At 40.6% G+C, this 23,371-nt stretch overlaps 1 protein-coding gene across 7 annotated transcripts in view; it reads right to left on the reverse strand.

Annotated features, from left to right (window-relative positions):
- Positions 1–23,371, reverse strand: part of CFAP44 (cilia and flagella associated protein 44) — a 133,890-nt gene that overhangs the window by 26,256 nt on the left and 84,263 nt on the right. For 4 of the 7 annotated variants that reach the window (XR_011387872.1, XM_070072116.1, XM_070072115.1 and 1 more), the window contains 6 exons: positions 17,565–17,761; positions 15,170–15,344; positions 11,052–11,229; positions 8,075–8,575; positions 6,560–6,763; positions 3,878–4,073 (listed from right to left, as the gene is read on the reverse strand). Coding sequence is in view for 4 of the 7 variants with exons in the window: in XM_070072116.1 (XP_069928217.1) it covers positions 3,878–4,073; positions 6,560–6,763; positions 8,075–8,575; positions 11,052–11,229; positions 15,170–15,344; positions 17,565–17,761 (1,451 nt within the window). In the remaining 3 variants the exon portion in view is untranslated. Of the gene's footprint in view, positions 1–3,877; positions 4,074–6,559; positions 6,764–8,074; positions 8,576–11,051; positions 11,230–15,169; positions 15,345–17,564; positions 17,762–23,371 lie in introns of those variants that run through there. The other 3 variants (XR_011387873.1, XR_011387874.1, XM_070072118.1) reach the window with 3 other exon arrangements.

Consider the following 23,371-nt stretch of genomic DNA (forward strand, 5'->3'; position numbering starts at 1 on the left):
TCTGCTTGAAGCCTGTACCTGCTAGTTCACAACACCGGGCAAAATGTGCAATCAATGGGTGGGACCTGGGTGAGGTACCCTGAGAGCCCTGCAGCTCTGGGAGTGGGACTGTTAGAACTGTATTCCACAGTCACCCCAGTTCACCCCGGGGGATCTAGGCAAGGACCCTGCTGCATCCTACAGCTCCGGATCTGTGACTGCTTTTCTTCTAAGTCCCAGGGACAACTATATTCATCCGTGGAGATTAGAGAAGGCCTTACTGCATCCCCAGTCCAGGCCTGTATCAGCTAGTATACATTCACCAGCATAACCTGCGACCAACCTGGATTGACACAAAAGAGTCTGCAGCTCCGGGAATGGGACTGATGGAGTTATATTCTGCAGTCACCTGAGCTCTCCCTGTGGGACCTGGAAACGACTTTCTGCACTCTACTGCTCCAGTGCACAACCCCCAGCACAACCTGTGCGTTAAAAATAAGACCTGGGTAAGGTCTCCTCTGCATCTGGGATGGTGACTGCTAGCTATATAAGTCTTGGAACACCTGAACTTGTTCTGTGGATCTAGACAAGGCATGCTACCTGCCCCGCAGCTCCAAGACTTAGTACTATATTCCTCAGAGTCTTCGGAACCTGCCGGGTCCTAGGGAAGCCTACACCTGCATTCCGCTGCTCCAGGCCCACATCTGTCAGCACACAATCCTCAGCATGACCTGTACCCACCCTGTGGGACCTGGACAATGCACCCTTCCCAGCCCCCCAGTGCTGGAACTAGGACTTTTGGTGCTATGAGACCCAGTATCATCCACATTCACTGGCAAGATGTGGGGAAGATCCCACCCACATCGCAAAATTCCAGGGCCACAGTTGTTGGTGCCACAAGCCCCAGCATTCCTAAGCCTTGACTGGAGGGACAAAAGGACAGTCTCCTCTGGGCCCCATGTACCATGAATGTGGCTACTGCCATCATACGCACTGGCAATGACTGAAATCATCACTCGGCTGTCTGAAGACACGCACCTTTGGAAGCTCATGTCCATTTCAAAGCCATAAACTGCTGCAGATTAGACAACTGTGACACTCATAAATAATGCTGATAGTAATTATAGGTGAAGAAATCAGAGTTTTTGCTTTGGGGCTCACTTAGAACTGAAACCAAAGCAACTTCTCAACTCACACCCTACATGCCAGCTGAGTAAAAAGTCATTTCCAATGAGATCACCATAAAGAAAAAGGAACTGTTACACCAGATAATGCAGACACCAAACTAAACTGACATGAATGAAAATGAAAATCCAACTTACCAAAATGTGTATAATGTAACTAACATAGTGCTAATGTGAATTTACAGTACTAAATTAGAAAAATTTGAAATCAATAATCTAAGCTCCCTTACCTCAAAACCTAAAAACAGAAGTGCAAAATAAAGCAAAATTGAACAGAAGTAATAGACCAGTAAATATAAGAGCAGAGATCAATAAACTTCCAAGAATTATAATAAAAACATTTATCCAAAGAGTTGGTTTGTTCTTGAAAAAAAAATCAAATTGGCAAACTTCTAGAAAGAGTGAAAAGAAAAATGAGAAGCAAAGACATGTTACCAATATAAAGAAGGCAACAGGGGATATTACTACATTTAAAAGGTAGACAGTAAAAGGGGAAAAAAGAAATAGCATGAACAACTTTATACATAATTTTGGCAACTTAGACAAAAAGACCAATTTCTCAAAAAAAATTATCATGACTCACTCAGTATGAACCACAATGTTTGAAAAACCCTATAACCACTAAGAAAATTGGATATCTTAAGTTTAAAATATCTTCTTAAAGGTTATTTAGATACAAATAGTTTCACTGAAGAATTAAATGAAATTCTTATTTAAAGAATTACTACCGGGGCCAGTGCTGTGGGGTAGCGGGTAAAGCTGCCACCTGCAGTGCTGACATCCCATATGGGTGCCGGTTTGAGTCTCAGCTGCTCCACTTCCGATCCAGCTCTCTACTATGGCCTGGGAGAGCAGTAGAAGATGGCCCAAGTCCTTGGGCCTCTGCACCCACGTGAGAGACCTGTTGGAAGCTCCTGGCTCCTGGCTTCGGATCGGTGCAGCTCCGACCATTGCAGCCATTTGGGGAGTGAACCAGCAGATGAAAGACACCCTACTCTATTTCTCCGCCTCTCTTTCTGTGTAACTCTTTCAAATAAATAAACATTTTAAAAAAAGAATTATTACCGATTTTACACAATATCTTTCAGAACATGAAAGAGGAGAGGATTTCCTAATTCATTTTATAAAGCCAGTATTACCCTGTTACTAAAACCAGACAGAGACAGTGCAAAAGAAAGAAAACTATAGACCAACGAATATAGACACAAAGTCTCTAAGCAAAATATTAGTAATAGAATTTAGCAATATTTAAAAATTTTTACATTATGCCAAGGAAGGTTTATTTAATCCACCAAGTTAATAAACTAAAGATAAAAATCGTATCATTACCAATACAGAAAAGTATCTGACAGAAGTCAGTACCCATTAATGATAAAATTTTATGAAAAATAAGAACAAAGGGAATTTCCTAAACCTGAAAAAGAGCATCTATGAAAAATCGACAAGTAACACTATGCTTCATGCTGAATCTTTCCCTCTTAATATCAGGAATAAGGCACGGATGTCAGCTCTCAGCACTGTACAGCACATTGGTAGATGATCTAGTGGTGCAGTAAGGCAGGAAAGGGAAATTGCATTCAGATTGGAAACAACTGCCAATATCTGCATATGAAGTTATTCTGTACAAAGAAATTCCCAAGGAATCTACCCCAAACTTCCAGTCCTAGAAAGTAAGGTCATGGGACATGAGGTAAACATATAAAAACAAACTATTTCTGTACATTAACAATATACATGACACACCAAGATTAAGAATATAATACTATTTAAGATCACTCAAAAAATGAAATATTTATGTGCAAATCTAACAAACATGAACATGAACTGTACAAATGTTGAAAAGTATACAATGCTGATGCAAAAAATCAAGCACCTAAATAAATGCAAAGAAACTGTGTCCATGCACTGGAAGACTTAACGTAGTAAAAATGCTAGTTCTCCTCAAGTTCATAAGTTTAACATAAATGCTATAAAATGCCAACAAGAATTTCTAAAGATATAAACTTGATTATACTAAAATATGGAATAGAAAAGGGACTAGACAAGTGACACAATTTTGAAAAGGAAGAACAAAGTAGGAGGAATTATTCTGATTTCAGGACTCAAAATATAGCTAAAATGATCAAGACTGTAGCATTGGTGGAGGGATAGACACAGATCAATGGAACAGAACAGGGAATCTAAACAAGGATCCACACAAACATGCCAAAGTGATTTTGACAAAGATCAAAGGCAAGTCAGTGGAAGAGATAACTGTTTCAACAAAGGATGCTATGTCAAATGAAAAAAAAAGTTAGAGATCGGGAAAACGATCTGCAAACCGCACATCAAACACAGGACTAGTATCTGGAATACACAAAAAACTCTCATACTCAACAGTGAAAAAGCAAACAATCCTATTCGAACACGGACAACTGACATGAATAGACATTTTACCAAAGAAGATAAACAGATAGCAAACAAATGAAATGATGTGCTTGTTATACTAAACCACCTTATGTTGACCGATACTAGATACACATACACACAGAGATTAACTCCAGATGTTTAAAGACCTAAGGGTTTATAACCTCTCAACTCTAACTCCCACAGAGCCTCTATACATGTTGTAGTGAGAAAAAAAGGGGAGGAGTACCTAATAGGTCCCTTAGTTATTGCTCTATTTCACATTAATGAGAGAAAAATGGGATCATCTGTGAAAAAGATATACAAACCGGCATCTCCTTCAACCTCCTTTTTCTTTACCCTCTTAATCTTCTTCTTTAGGACTTTCATGAGGAAGTTAGCAAATTTATTGTTTTCTCCAACGGCTGCTTGGAAACCAGCATAAAGTGCCTTTTCTTGTTCCTGGAGCTTGGTGATTTCAATCTTTTTCTCTTCCATCTCCTTAAGAGTTTCACTTATTTTCCACTAAATGAACAAAAACAAGAACAATTGACAGATAAAATACATCTGAAACACCAGGTTCTGAGGGCAATGTATTTTACAACACAAAGGTACAGTCCATAAACATTTTTAAAAAAATTCCTAGGCCGGCGCCGCGGCTCACTAGGCTAATCCTCTGCCTTGCGGCGCTGGCACACCGGGTTCTAGTCCCGGTCGGGGCGCCGGATTCTGTCCCAGTTGCCCCTCTTCCAGGCCAGCTCTCTGCTGTGGTCAGGGAGTGCAGTGGAGGATGGCCCAAGTGCTTGGGCCCTGCACCCCATGGGAGACCAGGATAAGTACCTGGCTCCTGCCATCGGATCAGCGCGGTGCGCCGGCCGCAGCGCGCCAGCCGTGGCGGCCATTGGAGGGTGAACCACCGGCAAAAGGAAGACCTTTCTCTCTGTCTCTCTCTCTCACTGTCCACTCTGCCTGTCAAAAAAAAAAAAATTCCTAAGAAAATATTTTTTTGCATTCATTCTCACTTATTTGAAAGAGAGAGAGAGAGAGACAGACAGACAGACAGATGGAGGGGGATCTTCCATCCACCTGTTCACTCCCCCAATTCCCTGCAATGGCCAGGGCTGGGCAGGTAAAGCCAGGAGGCTGGAACTCATTCCAGGCTTTCCTCATGTGTCAGGAAGCCATGTATTTGAGCCATCACCCCTGCCTCCCAGAGAGTACATTAGCAGGAGGCAGAGTAGCCAGGACTCAAAACACACTCTCTGAAATTGGATGCTGGTCTCCCAAGTTATGACATAAACTACTGCTACATGTCCATCCCCTCCCACCAAATATTATGAGAAGTTACATTTCTGATATTTGCAGAATCACCTATTCATTTGGTTAAATTTTCATAATTCTTTTATAAAAATCAATTTGGTTGATATCAGCTTTTTAAACTTTAGCTTCCTCAAAAAAGCTCTAAGTTAAACAAATTGGGTGGCCAGTGCTGTGGCATAGAATGTTAAGCCCGCCTGCAGTGCCAGCAGCCCATGTGAGCACCAGTTCATGTCCCAGATGTTCCTCTTCTGATAAAGCTTCCTGTTGATGATCTGAGAAAACAGTGGAAGATGGCCCAAGTGCTTGAGCCTTTATACCTATGTGGGAGACCTGGAGGAGGCTCCTGGCTCCTGGCTTCGGATCCACCCAGCTCCGGCCATTTGGGGGAGTGAACCAGTGGATTGACGACCTCTCTTTCTCTCTCTGTCTTTCCCTTTCCCTCTCTATAACTCTGCCTCTTGGATAAATAAATAACTCTTTAAAAAAACAAATTGGAATTTTTACTGGTATGTGAATGTCAGTTAATATTTTGGCATGTGTGGGTGCATTAGCTGAAGTTATTTTTGTACTGCTATATTTTAACTAAAACAAAAAAGATGCATCAACTCTAGTGAAGCTGATATACCTAAAAGCTACTACCACTATTTACTGTATAATATCTGTTTAATGGAATCCTTCTTTTAAAAAAGATAGTATAACTTACTTCTTTAGATTTAACATTTAGATACAATAAAGAAACTCCATTTTCTATGATATTAAGTTACATGTTATACTGAAATCAGCTATTGTACTTAAGAAAGCTACTAACTTCTTTTACAGTCATGTTTATAAGGGTAAAATATGATTAAAACTCAATTTGTTAAGACTTTTGAATTCCCTAAATACACTAAATAAAAGGCTCACTTTTGAAAAGTTTCATTTTCACAGGCCATCAAAGAAGGAGGTACCTTTCTCTGAAGGGAGGAGAGAACTTCCACTTTGACTATGGCCTTGTCTAAATAAGATCAGAGTTGGTGAACTCAAGAGGCTTCCAAAACCGTGGCAGCTCATGACAAGAGCCTCGGGTGATTACTGACATCATAAATAAGAGTGTCAATTGTTAAATCAACAACAGGAGTCACTATGCACTTACTCCCCATGTAGGATCTCTGTCCTTAATGTGTTGTACTATGTGAATTAATGGTATAACTAGTACTCAAACAATACTTTATGCTTTGTGTGTCTGTGTGGGTACAAACTGTTGAAATCTTTACTTAATAAATACTAAGTAGATCTTCTGTATATAAAGATAATTGAAAATGAATCTTGAAGAATGGGATAGGAGAGGGAGTGGGAGATGGGATGGTTGAGGGTGGGAGGGAGGTTATGGGGGGGGGGGACTGCTATAATCCAAAAATTGTACTTTGGAAATTTATATTTATTAAATAAAAGTTAAAAAAAGTTTCATTTTCCTTTCTTACAAAATATGGGCTCAAATTAAAAAAAATCAGAGTCATTTCTCTGTGACCAACGATGCTAAAACTGGAGAGCAAGCAGATGTAATGGGAAAAAAAGAAGAGGAGAAGACAAGAAAGAGATGAAGACAAGAGCAATTGGGGAAATGAAGTTAGGAAGAAAAAGGAAAGAAAAACAAATCCAGTCCCTTTCATAAGGAAAGGAGCAGCTGGCTAGGCGTCTGCTGCTGCTCTCACTTGCATGTCCTGTTCCTCTTTGTCTAGTGAATTCACACGCTCTTGAAGTATGTTCTCCTGCTTTTCAAAATTCTTGAGGAGAAGCATCTCTTGAAATAATGTGAGATGATGCAGGTCAGATAATTTCATCTGGGTGTCCAGTTTCAGCTTGTGATGTCTCAGAAGACGAAGTTCTGCATCAAAAGTGATAATCAGCTCTTTGATCTGAGGTGGAAAAATGATTAGAGAATATGTTAGAAGAATAGGTAAAAGTATTTTTACAACCATCCTGCAATGTTAATTTGTTTCAAAACATCTTTTTGCAATACACCCTTATTATCAATAGGGAAGTGTGTGTGTATGTGTGTGTGATATCACATAAATAATTAATAGCATTAAATGTACATAAGGATATTTACTAAGAAGTAGAAATTCTGTAATTACATATCTCCTGGCTATTTCTTTATCACTGATTAAACCAAGAAGGATCTCCTTGCTGTACTTTACAGATATGATCTCTTTGTAGGTAATATTTGTTTTTATTTATTTTTTAAAGATTTTATTTATTTGAAAGACAGTTACAGAGAGAGGTAGAGCCTGGTTCACTCCCCAGATGGCCACAACAACCAGAGCTGCGCCAATCCAAAGCCAGGAGCCAGGAGCTTCCTCCAGGTCTCTCATGTGGGTGCAGGGACCCAAGGATTTGGGCTATCTTCTACTGCTTTCCCAGGCCATAGCAGAGAGCTGGATCAGAAAAGGAGCAGCTGGGACTAGAACCGGCACCTTTATGGGATGCTGGCGCTTCAGCCCAGGGCTTTAACCCCAGGGCTTTAAGCCACAGAGTCGGCCTCATGTGGGTAATATTTGTATCTGTCTCCTCCCTATTGTCCAACAGTTATCTCTATCTTGCCTTCCCCAATTAGGTATTTTCACCATGACTTCAGTAAGACACCAAGTAACTGAAGAAAGGATTTGTCCTTCATTCTTAGCCAGCTTTCCAGAAAGAAAGAAGTTTTACTTTTAAAAAAAGATTTATTTAGTTTGAAAGTCAGAGTTACTAAGACGGTGGGGGGTGGGGGGAGAGAGAGAATCTTTCATCTGCTGGTTCACTCCCCAAATGGTTCCAACAGGAAAAGCTGGGCCAGGCCAAAGCTAGGAGCCAGGAACTCCATCTGGGTCTCCCACGTGGGTGGCAGGGGCCCATCTTCTGCTGCTTTTCCCAGGCCATTAGCAGGGAATTGGATTGGAGGTAGAACACACCAGCACCCATATGGGATGCCGGTGGTGGCTTTACCCACTCTGCCACAATGCTGGCCCCCAGATAAAAGTTTAGAACTCCAGTGGCCTGGGAAGAGCACAGTGCTTTTTCAGAAGGTCAAAGACGGAGAGGAAGCCAAGCCGTTTGTGAGTGGTGAGCTGGTCAGGATTTGGGAAAGGTCAAATAGAGAAATTTACATAATAAACAAGAAACTCAATCTCGTTCTTCCCTTTCCCTCTTTTCTTTTAGCTTTGTATGGGAACAGATTTGCCCCTTACCCTGTTGGACAAATACTGTTGCATGTACAGGTGTTTAATCTCATCCCTCTTCATAATCTCCAGCTCCACATCAGTTGGCTCTGCTTTTTCAAATTCTGTTAACTTTGGAATATCCAAATTGTATGCAGACGCTCTTGATGATCTGGATATAGAATCTCGTGATGTAAAATCCCCGTTCTTTCCAGATGAGGGCTTGAGGAATCCTCCACCTGAGCTTCCAGACCCTACCTGTTCCACTTGGGATGAATTTTGATCCCGACTTTTCATACGCTGCCGCTTAAACCTTAGGAGAGTTTCCTCATCATAGTGAAATCTCCTTTCCGGAACTTCTTCTGGGTAGATCTGAGGCACCTGGGGAATGGGGATGTGCTTGGATACGTCAAGAGACAACTGAATGTTCTTCAATTCCTGCACCAGGCACTGTATTTCATCTATAACTGCCACTTTAAGGTCTCGAATGGAGAGGATGCACTTGTTCATGTGCATTTTCTTGCTGTGGGCCTGAAAAAATTAAGAGCAAGGAAGCAAAATGACAATGCTGTCACAAAGGATAGTCTTAAACGTCACTGGTTCTCATCCCTTGGCTGGAAAGCTGAGCAGAAGTTTAAGATAGACATTTATCTGATTAGCCTTGTTCACCACTGTTACCCTCTGCTCCAACTTTCAGGCTTTTTCACCATTGTAGCCTCTCTAAGATGGGAGGCCAGAATGTGATCTCTGGTATCCCTTTGTTTTCTATGATTAGTTCTCTTCGGCTGGCTTATAGGGGTAAAGTGCCTTGTCCTCCTTCAGCACTGCACGGAAGTCAACCTGAAGCTTTGTGCTTAGCTGGATACGCTACCACAGGGAGGCGGAAGCCATTGTCTTCCCCTGCTAGAACTTCTAATTCCTTTGGCTTAGACTCCCCCAGGCTGCCCACCATGGTAGACTCTGTTCATTCTGCATTTTGGCCACACAATTACTGTTACTCCTTGTGTAGGCAAGGTCATGATCCTGAATTTCAGTATCAGGTCACACCAAGAGATTCCAGGATCCATTCTTGGTTAATTTTCCATTAACCTAAACCAAGTGCACCACTGCCTCTAGACACAGCAAGGGGCTATACATACCCATTGCTCCCACATAAACAGCTGTCTCTCTGGCCTGTTTCCCAAATGCCCTTACCAGAGCCTAAGAGCACATGCAACCCTACCTTCTAGTTGGTAGTTGGGTCTGAAGGCCACAGGGAGTTACTTTGCATAAATACACAATTTTTAAAAAAATACAAGATCAAAAGGTACTTCTTCAAGAAATCATATCCAGCTATCTATGTGTTTACTATCTATGAAACAAAAACACTGTAGCAAGATAGTAAGATATTTTACATACTTGGAAAATAAACCTTTAAAGCATTAAAGTTTAAACTCAAAAGCCAGAATTTTAAGGGCTATAATGCCCTCTTTTGAAGAGCCCTCTTTACATATCAACTTTTTCTTTCTGGTTCTCTAAATATCACACAAACCTAACACTGATTGAGGGCAGGAGGACATATCAATACAGTTTTTTTCTAAATGTTTAATACTTTTCAATGATTTTGAACTTGACCATGACTATAATGGTCACTTATTGATTCTGCCATTACATTAACCTTAAGAGGCAGATTAGATATAACTTATTATTAGTTCATAGTAATATCCTTTTTACAGATGAGATAACTGAGACACAGGGAGACACACAAGACTTAGTAGAAGTCACAAGGCTACTAAGCAGCAGAGATGGGAATAAAGCTCTGCTCTTCTAACTTCAGAATAATGTGTTCTATGTTATTTGATGTTACAATTTAAATAAAGTAGATTTCAGCATAATTCAACTGAATTCATTCAAGACATCATGCCTATCCATCATCTTTGGTAAGATTATGAAACTTCAGGTTGAATGACTAATAAATTGTGGTCGCATGAAACCTAGAATCTGAGATATAAATAGTAAGCAATAGCCAGCAACTTTAATAGTTAGCAACTTTGGTAGATAGATTTAACACAATAAAAAAATTATAGTCCTAAGGGCACTTCTCTATGATGAAGAATGAAACATGATGGACAAAGAATTATTTTAGATGAACAACTAGCAAAAGAAGCCAAAGATCACTAATAAAATGTCTAAAATGTCCATTTCTTATCAGGAAAGTATAGTTAAAAGCCTGTACCACAGGATGTAAAATATCTTTGGTAATATAGAAAAAGATATTTCTTTCTCAGGAAACTTTATTTCCACTTGTTAGAAAATCATAAAATATTCAAATATACTGTGATATGATTGGCACCCTCTCCAGTGTGATGGCTTGAACTGTGCAACCTGCACAGCTCTATGAGGTGGTCAAGTATCAGATCCTCCTAAACAGTAGCTCCAATGCCTTTGAAGCTTGTAAATGTGAACAGTCAGGTGTCAGGTTTAAATGGCGATTAGGAATTAGTATAACCGGAGGAAGAAACTTTAAGAAAATGAGAACTGGAAACCATGATGACAGGAAACAGTTTGAAAGAATGCAGAGAAAGGAATATCTACTAGTAGGCTAAAATTAAGTTGCCTACAAAATGTTGAAAATCCACAAAGAAACACTAAACAATGGCCTTTTCCTAGAAATCCTTGGTGGCCCATGGCAGTCAAAAAATAAATCCAATGAGAATTTGTTAGACTTTCAGAGGTAAAAGATCCACAAAATGCCAGTTTCACCCATGAAACTGGTAGGGAGCCATATAATTAGTGTGAAAGCTGGTTTTGCCATAGAATGTGACAAATCTTAAGCAAATCTCTCGTCTCCCTAGGTCTCAGTCTCCGCTCTTGTAGAAAGGGCATTCTTGATCATCATCAAAGTCTTGTTTCAGTACTGAATTTCTGTGGTATGAAATGTTAGTAGTACTAAAATTTACAGGAATTTAAACACAATTTAACCCCCACCCCAGGGCCCTTTCTCGTCATGAAATCTGTAGGGAAGTACCAGCGAGTCCAGGTGTCCCAGTTCCTCCTCCTTCTTGGCAGCGTTTATTCTCATATGCTCTGGTATCTTATAGTCGGGGGCTGTCTTTAGATTGAAATCTCCCATAAACACTTGGGCTTCTTTGATGGCTTGGACATCCTTGGGATCCTCATAGTCATCATCAGGCTTACTCTTGTATCTACCAGAGAAATAGACAACCCGGATACCAATAGAGCAACATGCCTTAATTTATCTAGTTTCGATAGGTACAGTTTCAAATTCAGTCCTGAAACAAAAGTACAACTCTGAGTGTCTGACGCCACTTTTGTCTGTGGGGCACAAGCATTTTAAAAAGCTAATGAGTATTTCTAAAGCTGCCCAACTAAAATAATATATAATTAAACAAATAAAAATCAATTAGCAGATTGTATTGAGATCACCTGAATCACTGTTAGGCTTTCAGTCACTTCTAAGTAATTCACATTAAAATTTTCTTAATAGAAATTAAACCCTAAAATTGAATGTTTTTTTAAAATCACTAAAAAGTCCACTAGACTTATTTTTGTTACATAGCAGTTTTTAGAAAACTTTCAAAAAAGCCACCTAGCTCAAGATGATAGCATGAACATATATATTTGCCTCCCCCCCTTCCCAAATTCCATGTAGATGACAACAAAGAGGTACAAATACAAGAAGTAATAAATTACCTAGAGAGCGGAGAAGGGGATAGGAACTCATGAGAAAACCAGTAATACTGAAACACTTTGGGAAGATAGAAAGAAGACAAAATCATACTAATGAACAAAGCGGAACAGAGAAAACTACATGCCAGAATACCCACAGGAGAGGGCTATTGAAAGTCACAGACTTAAATATGAAGTAAAAAACACAAAACTTTTTAAAAGATTTTATTTGAGAGGTAGAGTTACAGACAGAAAGAGGGAGAGACACAGGGAGAGGTCTTCCATTTGCTGATTCATCCCCCAGATGGCTGCAACGACCAGAGCTGTTGATCCAAAGCCAGGAGCCAGGAGTTCCTTCCAGGTCTCCATGCATGCGCAGGGCCCAAGCACTTGGGCCATCTTCCACTGCTTTCCCAGGCCATTAGCAGAAAGTTGGATCAGAAAAGGAGCAGCCACGACAGGAGCTGGCCCCTATATGGGATGTTGGTGGCATAGTCAGTATGCCACAATGCTGGTCCCAAAACTTTTTTAAAAATATAAGGAAATCTTTAGACTCTAGGTAGGCAAAGTTCTTAGATTTGATAACAAAATGAAAATTCATTTAAAAAAATGACTATGTGGAGCCGGCGCCGTGGCTCAATAGGCTAATCCTCCACCTTGCGGCGCCGGCACACCGGGTTCTAGTCCCGGTCGGGGCGCCGGATTCTGTCCCGGTTGCCCCTCTTCCAGGCCAGCTCTCTGCTGTGGCCAGGGAGTGCAGTGGAGGATGGCCCAGGTGCTTGGGCCCTGCACCCCATGGGAGACCAGGAAAAGCACCTGGCTCCTGGCTCTTGCCATCGGATCAGCGCGGTGTGCCAGCTGCAGCGGCGGCCATTGGAGGGTGAACCAACGGCAAAGGAAGACCTTTCTCTCTCTGTCTCTCTCTCTCACTGTCCACTCTCCCTATCAAAAATAAAAAAAATTTAAAAAAATGACTATGTGGACATCAACAAATTTCAAAACTTTTGTTCTATGAACACTCTTGTTAAGGAATGAAAAGAAAAGCTAGATTGGGAGAAACTATTTTTAAACTACATATCTGATACAAGACCAGTATCAGAATATACAGAAAGCTCTCAAATTGCAAGAATAAAAAGGAAACAATTCCATTTAAACAGGAATAAAAGACATGAAGAGACATGTCATTAAAATATACAAGTGGCATTTAATAAGCAAATTAATTCACTCAGCATAATGTTTTCCAAATTCCTAACAGGGATCACATTTCAGTTAAAATTTAAACACTTAAGAATAATTGTGTGTTAATTACAGAGTTCAACCAATGGTACTAGAACAACAACAAAAAAAAAACATGCTGAGTGAAATAAGCCAATCCCAAAGGGACAAATACCACTTGTTCTCCTTGATAGGTGACAACTAACTGAGCACCAAAAAGGAAACCTGTTAAAGTGAAATGAACACTATGAGAAATGGTGACTTGATCAGCCCTCACCCTGACTGTTGATGAGCAACTTGATATGTTATCCCTCTTAGTATTTTTATTGTTTGTTCTACTTAATACTTTTGGTTGGATACTGTAATCAATACACAATTCTTCTTAAGTGCTGAAACTTAACTGAAAAGTGATCCCTGTTAAATATAAGAGTGGGAATAAGAGAGGGAAGAGATGTGCAATTAGGCACATGCTCAAGCTGACTTAGCTCAAACGGTAGAGTTAGAAACATACCAAGGGATTCCAATTCAATTCCATCAAGGTGGCATGTACCAATGCCATCTCACTAGTCCAAGTGATCAATTTCTGTTCACAATTGATCATAATGATAGGATCAAGAACTAAAGGGATCACATAAACAAGAATAGTGTCTGCAAATACTAGCTGATAGAATAAAAAAGGGAGAAAATGATCCAACATGGGAAGTGAGATACACAGCAGACCCATAGAATGGCAGATGTCCTAAACAGCACTCTGGCCTTAGAATCAGCCCTTAAGGCATGCGGATCTGGCTGAAAAGCCCATGAGAGTATTTCAGGCATGGAAAGCCAAGACACTCCGGGGGAAAAAAAAAAAAACTAAATGAAAGATCTCCGCAAGTAAGATCCCAGTGGAAAGAATGGGTCATCAAAGAAGGAGGTACCTTTCTCTGAAGGGAGGAGAGAACTTCCACTTTGACCATGGCCTTGTCTAAATATGATCAGAGTCACTGAACTCAGGGGGCTTCCATAGCCTTGGCAGCTCATGACAAGAGCCTAGGGTGATTACTGATGCCATAAACAAGAGTGTCAATTTGTTAAGTCAACAACAGGAGTCACTGTGCACTTACTCCTCATGTAGGATCTTTGTCCTTAGTGTGCTGTACATTGAGATTTAATGCTATAACTAGTACTCAAACAGTATTTTTCACTTTATGTTTCTGTGTGGGTGCAAACTGTTGAAATCTTTACTTAATATATGCTAAACTGATCTTCTGTATATAAAGAGAATCGAAAATGAATCTTGATGTGAATGGAAGGGGAGAGGGAGTGGATAAGGGGAGGGTTGTGGGTGGGAGGGATGTTATGGGGGGGAAGCCATTGTAATCCATAAGCTGTACTTTGGAAATTTATATTCATTAAATAAAAGTTTTAAAAAAATAAGCAAATTAAAAGATACCTTGTTAAATGAAACTACCTTATCTCACTTTTTTTTAAAGTTAACTTGAGATGGTTAGAAATAAAGGTGAAAGCCAAATCTACAAGATGTTAGAACATACAAAGACTACGATTATGATGTTGGAATAGATAACAGTTTATTTTTAGGTTTATTTATTTATTTGAAAGGCAAAGCATCAGAGATGGGGATCACACACACACACAGAGAAAATATTCCATTTATTGCTTCACTCCCCAAACAGCTGCAACAGTCAGGGCTGAGTTGGGCCAGCTGAAGCCGGGAGCCAGGAACTCCATCTGGGTCTCCCACATGGTTGGCAGGGGCCATTCATTACCTTCCCAGGTGCATTGATATGAAACTGGATGGAAAGCAGAGTAACTAGGACTCAAACAAGTACTCTACTATGGGGTGCCGGCATTGCAAGAGGAGGCTTAATCCACTGCACCACAACACCCACCACAACACTGGCCCCGAGAAGAATTCTTTAATCTTTAAAAATCACTCTGACTGTATTAGTAACATGGTAAATTCTTAAGGATCATAGAAGTTCCAACTAAAAGTATCACTATCTTAAAAGAACCAGCTGACTTGTCTTTAAGATCTCCAGCTTTGTTTCGACTTCTTTCACTTTCAGTTTCTTTTTTGACAGACAGTGAGAGAGACAGAGAGAAAGGTCTTCCTTTTTCCATTGGTTCACCCCCCCAGTAGCCGCTACATAACAATGTTAATAAATATCAATAGTTTTAAAGATAAAATTTGAGGCTTATATTCTAAAAAGATATGGATTTAGGTTAAAAAAAACTCACAGTTCCTCCCATTCTTTTTTTCGTTGCTGTATCTTATGTTGGGCCCTCTCAGCTTTTAATATAAGTTTCCTTGTTTTCTCTATTTGATTTTCTATCATAATCTCACTTAGAGTTCTAGGCCGAAATTTCTTCTCTTTTTCCATTATTGCTTCTTCTATTATGCTAACACTTTCATCTGTACAGAAAGTCAATATATTTTTCAGTTTTTTTAGACAAACACAAACTCTCAAATAGTGTTTTTAATCTGCCACATTAAAAAAAATCCTGAGAATATACAGAATTTTAAAATCAAAGTATTTATTGAGAAATTACTATGTAGTTCAACCAATTCAACTTATGATGGAGTAACTTCCTGACAAATCTATTATCAGTTGAAAATTTTTACCTAAAAATGCATTTAATAAATTAACTTACAGAACATCATATCTTAGCCAAGTCTACCTTGAATATGTTGGGAACACTTACATTAGGCTACCGCTGGACAAAGTCATCTAACACAAATTCTATTTTGTAATAAATTTTTTTTTTGACAGGCAGAGTGGACAGTGAGAGAGAGAGAGGCAGAGAGAAAGGTCTTCCTTTTGCCACTGGTTCACCCTCCAATGGCCACTGCGGCCGGCGCGCTGCGGATGGCGCAACGCGCTGATCCGAAGCCAGGAGCCAGGTGCTTCTCCTGGTCTCCCATGCGGGTGCAGGACCCAAGCACTTGGGCCATCCTCCACTGTACTCCCGGGCCATAGCAGAGAGCTGACCTGGAAGAGGGGCAACCAGGACAGAACCGGTGCCCCAACCGGGACTAGAACCCGGTGTGCTGGTGCCGCAGGCTGAGGATTAGCCTAGTGAGCCGCAGCACCTGCCATAATAAATTTTTTAATGTCTCATGTAGTTTATTAAATACTGTCCTGAAAGTAAAACACATAATGGTTGTATGAATGGTACACCTTCACAACATTGTGAAGCCAAAACATCATAGGAGAACCAGCATAAATTGGGGACCATCTGTACTGTGGAATGCCAAAATAAAGAGAGCCAAGATACAATGCTTGATTTTAAGGACCTTACTAAAAAGTTGGCAAGATAAGACATGTATATTAAACAACTTGAGAAAAAGATAAGTAATGATGGGAAACTGAGAAGGAGCATGTGATATAATGGTGGGACCGGGAAGAAGTGAGTCCTATTTGACACATAATTTGAGATGGCTTATACCAACTTAAGTAGTCTGTAGCTAATTTAAAAACAGGACAGAAGCAATCAAATCTATGATTTAAAAATTATGTGCTTTGTCAGTTAATAAGGAAATCCACTGGGAAATTATTCTATCCATGTTCAAGTTATATAACAACAGACTTGAAATACACATGATACAAACAACTAATAAGTAGATAGCTATGTAGTTGTAGGTCACTATTTCATAGTTCAAATATACAATATGGAAAAGGAAGAGTTCCACGTGGCTCAGGTGTGCAAGGGGAAGCCTTGTAACAAAAGTGTAATTTGAGATGGATACCCCCAAAACTGGTAGAAGTCAGAGAGGAGTATAGTGGCCACTCCAGCAGGAGCCTGGATGTAAAAGTATCAGAAATAATTAGGAAGCAGAAAGATGAACAATAGGTTAAGCATACAGGTAGAACAATGTAAGAAGGCACTACTGGAAACAGAACAGGAATAAAAACTGGAAAAGTTAAAATACCAAAATAGTAGTTTCAGAATTTATTCGAGAGGCAGATGGGAGACATTAAAAATTTCTCAGTGAAGAGGATGCACCAGCATTAACGTCAGTACTGGGCAACAGCCTTTATCTGGCCAGACTAGAGCAGCCTTGATCTCTTCTTGACTGGACTCTCCAAAATAGTTCAGAATTCCTGTTCTCCTCCTCCTCATCTGTAGACACCTTGTGAGCAGTTGCAACCAACAGGTTTCAGGGATTTGAGACACCGTTTTCACACCTGTCTTCTCAGCTTATCCTTCTGTTTAAAGCATATATTCTCAGAAAAGGGTTACATGCAGGTCTAGCCCCCACATTCAGCAATCTGGAAAGAAACGCTGCCTGGAAACAAGCATCCGGGGCAATTCTAGAGTATAGTCGGATGCAGGAAGTAAGACAACAGCAGCACCCAGTAGCCTCACCCATTCTCAGTCACATGACCAGGGTGGGTTTTCTTTAGCAACATACATCAATGAAGATGGCATGGAGCAGTTGTTACTCTCAGCCACACTACACAGCTCTATCTCTCCTGAGTATTTACTCCAAAGGAGATCATGATGGAAGGAAGGGGAAGAAGTTGAACTCTAGCCACCAAAGAAAGGTCAAAGGTTCTTCCTACAAAAAGACAATTCAGCTTTAAAATCTTAATAAATAAGGATTTAGCAGCCTTCTTGTCATTTAAACTACCTGTATCTCTCCGGCTATCCTTTTTTCCAAGTCCCTCTTTTTCAAACCTCTCAAATTTGCTTTGTCTTCTCTCTGCCTGACTTGGTCGCTTGAATTTGGAGTACTTGGAAGGCTTCACCAGCCTATAGGAAGATATCTTGTGGTCACTTTGGATGGCATGAACGACAACAACATCACCTTCCAATGCATCACGAAATCTGAAAAAAATAAAATAAAATAAGTATTTTCAATAGTCACCTTTTTGATCACTCTGTAGTAATGCAGACTATACTATTCTGTTCTAATTAATACCATAATATGGTGCTAAGCTCAAAATTTAACCAGGCATACACCAGCAACATGTAATGACAGTTGGATTGGTTTTGATTAAAAGTCAAATAGAGGTTATTTCTAATAAAAATACTAATACCACAGGACTGGTGCCGTGGCGTACTGGGTTAATCCTCTGTCTGCGGCACTGGCATCCCATATGGGTGCCAGTTCTAGTCCTGGCTGCTCTTCTTCCAGTCCAGCTCTCTGCTATGACCTGAGAAAGCAGGGGAAGATGGTCCAAGTCCTTGGGCCCCTGCACGCATGTGGGAGACCAGGAAAAAGCGCCTGGCTCCTGGCTTCAGATTGGTGCAGCTCTGGCTGTTGTGGCCATCTAGGGAGTGAACCAGCGAAAGGAAGACCTTTCTGTCTCTCCCTCTCACTGTCTGTAACTCTAACTCTCAAATAAAAGAAATAAAATCTTAAAAAAATTAAAAAATACTAATATCACTATTTTGATAATATGTGAAAAAATTAAGTTTGTGGTTCAGTGGCAAACAGGTCATAAAATGTAAAAAAAAAAAAAAGAGAGAAAAGAAAAGAAAATGTAATTCACCTCCTGAGCTATTAGATATAATAGATCATACATAATAGATCTATCTTGTGTATGATTATATAGATAAACCCATCAATTTTATAAACAAGCACATAGACATTTATATGTGAGCGTTTCCTAAATTGAAAAGTAGAAAGGGCGGCGCCATGGCTCACTAGGCTAATCCTCCGCCTGTGGCGCCGGCACACCGGGTTCTAGTCCCGGTGGGGCACAGGTTCTGTCCCGGTGGCTCCTCTTCCAGGCCAGCTCTCTGCTATGGCCCGGGAATGCAGTGGAGGATGGCCCAAGTGCTTGGGTCCTGCACCCGCATGGGAGACCAGGAGAAGCACCTGGCTCCTGGCTTTGGATCAGCGCAGTGTGCTGGCCGCAGTGTGCTGGCCGTGGCGGTCATTGGAGGGTGAACCAATGGCAAAAGGAAGACCTTTCTCTCTGTCTCTCTCTCACTGTCCACTCTGCCTGTCAAAAAAAAAAAAAAAAAGAAAGAAAGAAAATGATTTTTAACATTTATTTTTCTGAGATTAAAGAATGTTCACCTCATTTAAGGCATTTAAAATATATTTTATTTTTTTTTAATTACATGGTGTGTGTATTTATGTGTGTGTAATCAATTCAATTAATTGGTAAAAGGTAACTACAGGGAACAGACCTTGGGCAGTGGACTAAAACAGAACTAAAACATTCCTACTTTTTACTTCTCAGCTCTCCATTTTTAAGGGTATTTTATGGAAGCCCTAAACTATAGAATTTCCCTACTGGACTATATAAAAATCATTAAGCATGGGAATTCATACTACTCACTGGTTCACATTTCACACACAGTCCACAGCAATTTATCTTTTAAAAATTCTGTTAATTAAAAAAAATTTAGGGGAAGGCACTGTGGCATAGCAAGTTAAGTGACCACTTGGAACACCTACATCTCATATTAGAGTGCTGGTTAGAATTCCAGCAATTCCAGGGCCAGCATCGTAGCCCAGCAGGTAAAGCTGCCGCCTGCCATGCTGGCATCCCATGTAAGTACCGATTTGTGTTCCGGCTCTCCACTTCCCATCCAGTACCCTGCTATGGCCTGAGAAAAATAGTGGAGGATGTTCAAAGTACTTGGGCCCCTGCCACCCACGTAGGAGGCCTGGATGAAGCTCCTGGCTTCTGGCTTCAGCCTGGCTCAGCTTGAGCCTTGTGGCCATCTGGGAATGAACCAGTGGATAGAAGATCAATCTCACTCTATTCTCTCCCTCTCTCTCTGTAACTCTTTCAAATAAATAAATATAAGAAAGGAAGGAAGGAAGGAAGGAAGGAAGGAAGGAAGGAAGGAAGGAAGGAAGGAAGGAAGGAAGGAAAGAAGGAGGGAGGGAGGGAGGGAGGGAAGGAAGGAAGGAAGGAACCCAGCAATTGCATTTCCAACCCAGCTCTCTGCTAATGCACCTGGGAGACAGCAGATGATTGCCCAAGTACTTGGGATCTTGTCACCCATGTGGGAGATCTTGACAGAGTTCTGGCTCCCAGCATTTGGGGAGTGCATCAGAAAACGGGAGTCTCTCTCTCTCTCTCTCTCTCTCTCACTCTCACTCTCACTCTCACTCTCACTCTCCCTCCCTCACTTTCCTCTCTTTCTTTGTGTGTTTCCCTCCATGTCACTCAGCCTTTAAAATAAATAAAATAAATCTTCAGGAAAAAAAATTTAAGGTTTTTTTCTGTCAATTAGGTTGTTGGTATTTTTGAGCACTAGTTCATAACTAGCCCTCCCCTCACACCCACACAGTTTAGAATTTAACTGATTTATATACATGCTGCTTATTTCTAGCATATTTCTTGCTATTTTCCTGACTCAGTCCTTTTAAGGAAACAGCAGATGCTGGCTCAAGTATTTGGGTTTCTGTTACCCACATGGGAGATCCAGACTGAGTTCCAGGCTCCTGGTGTTAGACTGACCAAGCCCTGGCCGTTGCAGGAATTTGGGTAGTGAACCACCAGATGCAAGATCTCTGTCTCTGTCTCTCTATCTTTCAAATAAAATAAAAACAAAAGAAAAACTTTCTAAAAATTATGTACTCTGTGTTAAACTTTTACTTTTCTTTCATAGCATACTATATTTCTCACTACTTAAAGACCTATTTTCTTTACATCCTTCACCCACTGCAGTTCTTTATATTTAGCCTTCCCATGAGATTCAGACAACATGAAGGAAAATATGGACAGTTTTTGGTCACATCAAAAATCAACTGCTTCAGAGCTAAAAAATATGAACAAAGTTTAAGGCAAATGGCAGAGGAGGAGAAAGCATTTAAAACGTGTATAATAAACAGCAAATACCTACAATACACACCTAGAGACAAAAACAAAAAAATCAGAAAAAAGGAACTCAAAGAAAAATGAATAAGGAATCTAAACAGGAAATTCTTAGAAGAATACAAATAAACTATAAACACACGAAGAGAGAAACCCAATCTCATGAATAAGAAATGCAAATTGTTCCAAGGGTTACCATATTTGGACTATTAGGATGATGAAGATGAAATGTATTGATAGCATTTTATCTTCTCCCCACAATCCACTCAGATAGCTAGGTACTTATTATTTCTTTCCTTTTGTTCACGGAAGATACGATGCTATGGTGGATGAAGGGTGTCTGGACCAGGGAGAGAAGCAAGAGACTTTCGAAAAAAAAGTATTTGAAAGCAAGGGGAGTGGGAAGGAAGAGGCTCCACTTGACTAGCAGGAGGATGAGCGAGTTGGGTCGCAGAACAGTGAGCACCTGCTCGCTGCTTCAAGAGCATCTGGAGAGGTGGCAAGGCCAAGTGTGCTCAGATCTAAACCCCAGGAGTGCCTGGCTTCTTCAAACATTGCTTGCTCCGGCAGAGCACAGACCCACTGAATCAAAGAACTGAAAGAAGCAGGAAGGGTAGAATAATGGGCCTCAGTAATACTGAGACTGACTTTCCTGTCTTCTTGGTAGAATAGTAGTCCAGGGCCAAATTTAGGTTTATTTAAGTAAAATAATGAACTGTCATATTACTTACATGCATAAATTTGTAGGCTTGTGCTTACACTTGTCACACACACACACACAAACACAAGTGTGGTTTTCAAAAAGATCATAGGGGCACCAGCACTGTGGCACAGAGGGTTAATGCCCTGGCCTGAAGCGTCGGCATCCCATATGGTCACCGGTTCTAGTCCCAGATGCTCCTCTTCCAATCCAGCTCTCTGCTATAGCCTGGGAAAGCAGTGGAAGATGGCCCAGGTCCTTGGGCTCTGCACCCACATGGGAGACCCAGAAGAAGCTCCTGGCTCCTGGCTTCAGACTGGCTCAGCTCCAGCTGTTGCGACCATCTGGGGAGTGAACCAGTGGATGGAAGACCTCTCTCTCTGTCTCTACCTCTCTCTCTGTAATTCTGTCTTTCAAATAAATAAAATAAATCTTTTTTAAAAAATAGAATTTATTAAAAAAAAGATCATGGAAAATGTGTGCATGGATTTCAAAACTTTTTGCATCCAAATAAACTTATCTGTTAATTCCAATTTCCACAAACTTTTAAAGTACCCTCACATAAATACACATTTGTAAATATAAAATGAATATTATCAAAGCCAAACACAGGTCGCTATGTTGATGGTTCTTCCTAAGAGGAATTTCTTACCCACTTTCATTACCTAGTAGGTAGCAATCTAGCCATAATTCAGGAATTCAAATATTAATCAGAAACTCAAACATCCAGGGATTTAATTCAGGGAATGAGTGTACAGGACAGAGCACCAGAGGGAAGATAGCTACACAGGCAGAGGAATTTCTGACAATGTGCAAAGGATTCCCTCCCAGTATTCCCGTAAGTACTGATGAGCAAGAATATATAAGACTATGTAAAAGTATCCAGAACCCATAATGTAAAATTCACAATGTCAGTCATCTAATCCAAATTTATCAGGCAGGGAAAAAAGCAGGAGAATATGACCCAAAATTAAGAGAAATAAATCAGCGGTAGGTGCTGTGGCGTAGCAGGTAAGGCTGCCGCCTGCAGTGCTAGCATCTTATATGGGCACAGTTCGAGTCCCGGCTGCTCCACTTCCAATCCAGCTCTCTGCTATGCCCTGGGAAAGCAGTAAAAGATGGTCCAAGTCCTTGGGTCCCTGCACCCGCAAGGAGACCTGGAGGAAGCTCCTGGCTCCTGGCTTTGGATCAGCAGAGCTCCAGCAATTGTGACTGATTGGGGAGTGAACTAGTGGATGGAAAACCTTTCTCTCTGTGTGCCTCTCCTTCTCTCTCTGCATTAATTCTGACTTTCAAGTAAATAAATAAATCTTTTTTTAAAAAAAAGAGAAATATATCAGTCAACAGGAACAGACCCAGAAATGACACAAATCATATAATTAGCAGATAAGAATGTTAAAGCAGTTATATTTTATATGTTTAGGAAGATAGAGACAAGAATGAAAATGTTAAGTTCAGCAAAATCCTCACCTATAATACTAGGAAATCGACTTTAACAATGACTAACAATAAATGTTACAAACATATTATTCACATCTGTTTTTATGATCATCAGAAAAAATACCAAAAGTGATTCTGTTCAAGAAACTTCATGTCTAAGATTTATGTGAAGTTCATAGACAAAACTAATTTATAGCAATAAAGATTAAACTTTAGAGAGAAGGTATGAAGGGACTTCAAAAAGCTCATGAAAAATCTAATTAAAAGGTAAGCTGGGGCCGGCGCTGTGGCACAAGTAGGTTAACGCGCAAGCCTGAAGCGCCAGCATCCCATACGGGCGCCGGTTCAAGACCAGGCTGCTCCACTTCCAATCCAGCTCTCTGCTATAGCCTGGGAAAGCAGTAGAAGATGGCCCACGTCTTTGGGCCCCTGCACCCACGTGGGAGACTCAGAAGAAGATCCTGGATCCTGCTTTTGGATCGGTGCAGCTCCGGCCTTTGGGGAGTGAACCAG

This window comes from Oryctolagus cuniculus, chromosome 4 (genome assembly GCF_964237555.1).
Source record: "Oryctolagus cuniculus chromosome 4, mOryCun1.1, whole genome shotgun sequence".
NCBI lineage: Eukaryota > Metazoa > Chordata > Mammalia > Lagomorpha > Leporidae > Oryctolagus > Oryctolagus cuniculus.